The 7,694-nt window shown below is 42.3% G+C and overlaps 2 protein-coding genes across 2 annotated transcripts; one reads left to right on the plus strand and one right to left on the minus strand.

The window, feature by feature from the left end:
• Positions 1–1,378: 1,378 nt before the first annotated feature.
• Positions 1,379–5,905, plus strand: LOC147050233 (zinc transporter ZIP9). Its single transcript, XM_085922093.1, has 7 exons — positions 1,379–1,947; positions 2,104–2,218; positions 2,289–2,417; positions 2,634–2,696; positions 3,200–3,285; positions 4,330–4,464; positions 4,550–5,905. The coding sequence occupies exons 1-7, from the start codon at positions 1,852–1,854 to the stop codon at positions 4,775–4,777; spliced, it is 852 nt and encodes a 283-aa protein (XP_085778219.1). The 5' UTR covers positions 1,379–1,851; the 3' UTR covers positions 4,778–5,905.
• A 91-nt stretch (positions 5,906–5,996) lies between these two features.
• Positions 5,997–7,694, minus strand: LOC147050234 (uncharacterized). The gene has a single exon (XM_085922921.1). It carries the CDS (start codon positions 7,692–7,694, stop codon positions 5,997–5,999), a length of 1,698 nt encoding a protein of 565 aa, XP_085779047.1.

The raw sequence follows: 7,694 nt of genomic DNA on the forward strand, positions 1-7,694 counted from the left end.
CTCTAATCACACTATCTCTTTAATCTTGAATGTAATTTGACACCCGCAATTTTTGATAAGATGCAAATAGTGCTAGCTAATGGTGATCAGCTTTGGTTCACTGGACAACCATACATGTGCTATTTTGTATTATAACTGAACTAGCAAGTGTCGTGTCACTGCAAGAAAAACATTTACGTGTCAGTCTGTTGGCCTTAGTGATGTCTTATAATTTAAACATTGTGAATCATGTTTTCATTAATCTATGCCTCTGTACACTCACTGGAAATAAAACAATAGATTTTGTTAACAGGAAAACACTCTTTAATAGGAGTTGTCAACTTGTTCCAATTCTGGAATTTTTAGTAAAATGCTTCATCTCAAAATTGCAAGTTTGTATCTATCGGGAGGTAATTCTTGTTCACACAATCCATTTTCTGTAGTGGTCGATATTCCAGCATCAGTCAAGAAAAAAATATTTTAATGCAACCTTTACAAAAGAACAATAATTCATTTCTTTATTTTTTTATTTTCTATAATTTTTCACTGTTTTCCAAGTTAATTTTTTCCCCAAATTTTTTTTATGACCACGATTTTCAACCTTTGTTTTTAAATACGATCCATCCATTTGCTGACTCCGTTCGTTATTGCATTCTCGTTACTCTGAGGATTGCATCAACTCTAATCATGCCTCCAAAGGAACCAAGTGGGAGCAGTAAAGCCATCTGAAAACATAAAGCAATGCGACAATTTTAGCGACTGCTCTGTCACAATAATGCGACCAGCGCGGTGCAGTAGCGCGGTCAGTGGCGCGCTACGGTTGCGCGTTCGGCGGTGCGCTGCAGTTGCGCAATCGGACAAAATTAAACTTCCTGCGCACTCAGGTCCACTTACATTTTGGAAAGTACATCAGGATTTCAAAAAATGTCTTCTAAATTTCAGCGACGGCTCTGTCACAATAATGCGACCAGCGCGGTGCAGTTGCGCGGTCGGTGACGCGCTGCGGTTGCGCGTTCGGCGGTGCGCTGCAGTTGCGCGATCGGACAAAATTAAACTTCCTACGCACTGAGGTCTACTTAAATTTTGGAAATTACATCAGGACTTTAAAAACATTTTCTAAATTTCAGCAGCCGCTCTGTCACAATAATGCGACCAGCGCAGTGCAGTTGCGCGGTTGGTGACGCGCTGAAGTTGCGCGATCGGACAAAAATGCGCAAATGAAAAAATGACGGTGTTTTTTTTTTTTGCTCGGAACGGATTCATTTTTTCCCATTATTTGTAATGGGAAAACATGATTGGGAAATTCGAATGATTCACTTCTCGAACAGCTTTCTGGAACGGATTGTGTTCGAAAACCGAAGCTCCACTGTATTTATTTTTGATTACCTCTGCAGAAAACCGTTATCAAGGTTTTTTTTCCCCCTCCAATAGAATATTATAGAAGGTGATATAAATTGTAACGATGATTCACATATGCTTCATATTTTCAAACGCAATAACGTTTTTGTTTTTTTTGTCCAATAACCAGCAAGAGCACACACAAAAACACAAACAATTTCTGCTTTGTCGTTGGAGGACTAGTGCAAATTGTAATGTTAAATGCATTCCAAGATGCGTTCTCGAAAGAGTTATAAAAAAAAAAAAAAAAAAAAAAAAAAGCCCCTTTCTGTTTTCATCCCGTGCTAGTGCAACCGGCTCAGCAGTAGCAGGGCGGTCACAGACGGGGAGGTTCGACGTGGAAGACAAAAATGGAAGAATAACATGTTTTATAACAAATGTAAACGCACGTTGTCGTGTCCAATGATGCAAGACAGAAATCTAGGACACTACTCGTGACTACTCGAATAACCCTCTTAAAATCAAATCGACGAAATGGACGGAGGGTTGAGCATTACTTTAATATCAGTAGCAATGTTTGTCGGTTCTTTCTTACTCGGATTCATCCCTCTGTTGTTTCGACTTTCCGAGGTAAGTCCTTAATTCACGCTACAAAAAAAAAAAAAGACGCATTTTCCCTGTATTTTGGTTTAAGTGCTTGACTTGTGTCCTTACATGGACATTTGGGTAAAAAAAATATTTCCTTTTCGTGGCTCTAAAGTTAAAAATATCTTTGTGTTTTTCCAGAGAAGCCTGCACTTTGTCTCCATTCTGGGTGCAGGCTTCTTGTGTGGAACAGCCCTTGCAATCACCATCCCTGAAGGAGTGGGCTTAATGCAAGAGTCCTTGACACACCACAATGGTTATTATCATATAGCTTGTTTTATTATATATATGCATATAACCTTATTTGGTATCCCTATCTTCTGCAGCTTCTGCTCTGAACAAAACCTCCAGAGAAAGCTCCCCCGCACCTCAGCTGTGGATTGGAGTGGCTTTGACATCGGGCTTCACCTTCATGTTTGTGGTGGATCAACTGACGAGTTATTTCGCCATGTGTGGTAAAGCGGACATGACATCTGTATGCATTTGGAAGAATTCAGTGTGCTGCATATGTCGGGGACCAACTTGACTTGATCCACCTTGCAACTGTAATGTTCAGAATCACTCGTGACATTATGATTGTAATTCAGCATACTTTTTCTTCATCATATTTATATTTTAGGTTTTAAATGCATTGGCACAATCAACAGATTGAATGTATGATGTCATTTTAGGACAAACTAATCCCAACAGCGACGCCATCACAGCCACACTGGGGTTGGTTATTCATGCCGCAGGTAAAATAGCAATACTAATATTTGTTTGCCTCTGGCACACCTCACATTTCACTACACCAGGGCAAAGGCCCATCACAAAGTAAATGACCTCATGTGAGTCACTTTTTGTGCTCTCGTTAACCTTTGCGTTATAGCAGTGAGTCTCAAACGGTAAATCAGACGTTAAAAGTGGTAGTAAAATATTATTATCATGTTTTGAGGGAATGTCTAGCATGCAATTGAAGTCATTTTGTACTCGAGATAGTCTATTAAAGGCCATACTTAAAGTAAATATAGACACAAATTATGACTTGACTGCTGGATTCTGTCTTCCATACCGATTTGTGGATACCGCTTTGATATTTTCGCAAAGAGACAGATAAAAGATTGATTTGGTTATTTCATTTTATGCCTCAGGTTTGATATCCAGCACAAACAGAACTAAGTAAATACACACAATTTTAGCCTTGGCGGGAAGCCTCCTCTGAATGTTTGCTGCTTTTTGTGTTTTGCATTACAAATAGCTGATGGATTCGCTTTGGGTGCAGTGGTAGCCACGGGCCAGGTGACAGTGCAAGTCATTGTGTTTTTAGCTGTGATTCTACACAAGGTGAGATTATTTCAATGAAACTTTATCGTGCATTCCGGACTATTGTGGAATTGTAAAACAATCCTACTTAGAGCTAGCTCACAAGGTTAAATTCTTAAATCTTCTAGTGACAGTAAAGCAACACAAACAAGAGCAGCCATACATTAGTTGAATGACAAAGGAGCTTTGCTCGTGGAAAGTAGTCAAACCTGATCTTATTTAATATTTGCTTTGGCCTTGTTACCAAACAACTTCATGAAGAGATTTTACATACAAACACAATTATATACTTCTTTATAAAAATATATAAAGCTGACATTTGGTGCAACTTTGTGGACTGCCATTGTTATGTGGTGTCACATAACTGCATCTTCGGGTAGTCAAGGAAGCCCAATTTGCCTCGAGCTTGTTAGAAGTTTCTTGTCAGAAACTTTTCAACATCCTGGAGTGCAGCCTAACAAAGACTCCATTTTCATGTACATTTCATGTGACACTCAAAATATGAATGCATGAAATCAGCTTGCATGTGAAAAGCTCCATAAGCGTCGAGTCGACAGTGTGTAGCGAGAACACGGAAGTAAATACGTACATTACAATGACAAACATAAAACAATATGCAATGTTTAGTGGGTCGGATAATTATTTTGCTAATTTAATGCTTTTGCTATAGTTTAGATTTACTGAGTTAACGCCACCATTGGTATTGTGACCACCCCCTCCAATGTTTATAATTGCCATTATAAAGTAGAATTTTAGTTATTTAGTTATTTTTATTATCCCAAAAATCATTTGATAGAATTTCAAACTTTTTTTTTATTACCCTTGCTGACAAACAAAGATCTTAAGTAACATGACACACTTACTACTTTCCTTTTAGCCAGGTCTTTGGTGCTATGTTGTATGATGTTACAAGAAAAACCACAAAATACATTATTAATAGGATTTTTTTTCCCAATAAATAGCTGACATAAGTTCAATGGAAGAAATAAAAAAAACGTGAACTGTGAGCAGACATTATTTCAATGACAATACATTGACAAAAAAATATTCACCCTTGTCTATTAGGCTCCTGCAGCTTTTGGTTTAGTTGCCTTTCTGATACATGCGGGACTGGAAAAGAAATCCATCCAAGGACATTTGTTGGCCTTCTCAGCTGCAGCACCAATTGTTGCCATTGCGACATACTTCATACTGCACGCGGTAATACAGCCCGAACCAGTTCTTTTTTTTCCCCTTTGACATTCTACACCAGACATTGATTGGAAATGCGTTTTGTCCTCAACAGACTTGCTCGTCATCTCAAGACCAGCTCAGCGCAACGGGTGTCGGTATGCTTTTCTCGGGTGGGACCTTCCTCTTTGTGGCCACGGTGCACGTTCTTCCCGACATCATCAGCGGTAACGCTCACGGTCAACCCAAGCAGCAGAGCCACTTAGGCCTTAAGGAGAGCGTGACTCTTGTTCTCGGCGTTGGGCTTCCTGTGTTGCTGGCTGTGGGGCTTCACGATGACTGAGAAGGACTCGATAGTCGAAACTGAGCATTTGTATCGTTCGAACTTACTCCGAATGTGAATCTTTCATCAAACTGACATGTCAAGGAGAGAAATCAAAGACTGCATTTCAGGATATCACATCTATCCTGAGAACGTAAAGGGTACCAATCTGGATGCTGGTCACAGGCAGGATTTTTGCCTTGGGGACAAATGGGTTAATGTACCACTAGATGGCGCTAATGACTGACAGAATGTGGATTAGTTCTTAAAGTCATTGACGGAGCTAGGATTTTATTTTATTGGGCGGGGGCCGAAGCTGGTCCATGGATATCTCAGGTGGTCTGCAAAGCAAATAATAAAAAAATCTTCAGAAAAGGCTGATAAAGGTTCATCATATGTTCTGCACGGGGACATGTGGACATGATGAAAAAATGGTTGAAAAATACATCAGAAAAGACCCAAAAGTCAATTATGTGGGGTCTGACTTCTGGGGGTCCAATCATATTTGTCAGGGGGCAAGGCCAACCCTGCACCCCTCTCGCTCCGCCATTGCCTAAGGTACATGAATAAAAAAATCCAAAATTTAAATAGAGCACTGCAGACATTACTGCAAAGAGCCCTGTGGTTATTTGCCTGCCAATTATTTTCACTAGATTATTGTAGGTGCTTTGAGGCCATGCTATAACATCAGGTTTGATCTATCCATAACCTCACTGTCTGTAAGCACAATTTTTTTTCTTTAAATTGTCCAATCAAACCCCTTTCTGAACAACCTGCACTTTTTCATCGAGTTTGAAACGACGAAAGATCTGTAAAAGAAAATATTTTTGATGCACATTTGTGTAAATGTAACTTCAACATCCCACGTGGCACAATGATGGAACAGTTTGTATCCAAGTATGAGTAAAGCATGAGAAAACCTTTACATTTTTTGCTTTTAATTTATTAAAAAAAAAGAAAAAAAAGGCCGCATGTTCGAATGTAATAATTGTACACACCACCCTGCAGAAACTAGCGCGAATGACAGCAAACCAGAAAGATTTGACAATTATAAAAACATTTCCTGTAATTATCCTTTCCTGTACTAACATAACTATCACTGCCAGATGATGAATGTGGTCCAAAATAAATGACAGTGGAAAACCTACATTCTACCCCAGCTAAATGAAGGCTTCCTCTGGTATTTTTCAAATCACTTTTCCAAGGCACACAAATTGCAGCTGTGTGTGAAGATGTCATTTCAGAGGTTCATGCGACTGATGGAGGCGACCAACTGAGCTTCCTGAGCCATCTGAGCAAAGGAGCGACTTTGTATCTGCTGCCTCGCTCGCTCCCTCAACTGAAACGACGCCACGGCCTGCTTGTGCGCCTCCTGCCGTGCGTGTTCGCGCTCTCGAAGCAACCTCTCACTCCTCCTCTCCTTTATGGCGAGGCTGCTCTCCCTGACCTTTCTCACCGCTTCCTCCTCTTTCTGCAGGTTCTCTTGTCTGTGTCTGTGACGCCGCCGTCTGAGTTTGTTATGCTGATACGTTTGCTGGGCTCTTTTCCTTTGCTGTGCCCAAGTGTGCTCGGCGGCTCTCTGCGCGCGCTGCTGACTCAGCTTAACCAGGAGATGTTTGTGCGTGTGCTGCTGGATGCTATGCAGCTTGGCCCTGAGTTGCGTCCTCAGCATCTGCTTCTCCTCCTGGGCAGCCCGCTCCTGTAGCTCCAGCAGCCGAGTCTCCACGTCACGAGCGTGTTTCTCACGTGAACGCCGCATCTTCCTCTCAAGTGCGTCCCTCAGACGTTTCTCCTCGTCCTCCAGCTGTTTCTCCACTTGCTGTTTTAGGAGGATGTGGTATAGCAGCTCTTGTCTGTTTTCCTGCTGGAGACGCTTCTTCTCCTTCTTCTCCAGCCGCAATTTTCTCCTCCTTGCTCTCTGCTCCCTCTCCATAGCTGCCTGTTTTTCCTTGTCTCGCTGCCTTTTGTCCACCTCCTCCATTTCTCTCAGCATGTTCTCCCGGCAAGATTTCCTCACCTGTGCATCCTTTTGCGCAGCTTCCATCTGTCGTCTCCGCTGTGCTTCCACCTGCTCCTTCAGCCTCTTCCATCGCTCCTCTTGCAGCATCACCTCCCTTTTGAGCTGTTTTGCTCTTTCTTCTTCCCGACGTGCTCTCAGCCTCCTGCGGGCCTCCAGCTCCTCATGCCAGCATTGCACACTCTTCATCAGCTTCTGCATCCTCCTTGTCTCTTCCTGCACCTGCCGGACCTCCTCCTGCCTACGGGCCTCCTCTCGCTCCTCGTCCCTCCACTGCCTATGACTGAGGCGGTCCTCCTCTTCCTGGTGTTTCATCAGCATGAGAGCTGCAATCTTGAGGTCGGTCTGCGATATTGGGACACGCATTTCCTTCCGAATGTCTTCAGTGAGCCTTTGTAGTTTTATTTGGATAGCCGGATAGTGTCTGAGGTCACCTAGGCTGCAGATCGTGTTCCTATCTGGTTCTCCTGCAGCAGAGCAGGATGTTTTACTCACACGTTTCTGCCTAATACAGAGATCTGCATATGGAATAGGAGCTGTTGTCTTATCAATAATGATGTCATCCTTCAGCTCGGTGTCATGTCTCGTTCCCCGGCTTGAGATTTTCTTAGTGCTCGGCCACCTGGCAACCTGCCGGATAATCCGCTCCCTCTCATTTCGGCACATTTGCAGAAGCGTCCTTCTCTCCCTGTCATAGGATTCATGAATAACTTTCACTTCTTCTAAAGGCAAGTCACACTGCTCAGACAATAAGTCATTCAGCGATTTCATCAGAAGAGCAACAGGTTTGATGCCAAGTCGTGCACAGGACTCCAAGGAGCGAGGGCTTGTTAAAACATACCTGCTATTTTCTGCATCAACAGTGTCAAAGTTGTTCAGATCCAAGTGAAGTAGGGGTGTAGATGACTTCAGCTCCCCCAT

This window comes from Syngnathus leptorhynchus, chromosome 10 (genome assembly GCF_054491065.1).
Source record: "Syngnathus leptorhynchus isolate UIUO chromosome 10, UIUO_Slep, whole genome shotgun sequence".
NCBI classification, from domain to species: Eukaryota; Metazoa; Chordata; class Actinopteri; order Syngnathiformes; family Syngnathidae; genus Syngnathus; species Syngnathus leptorhynchus.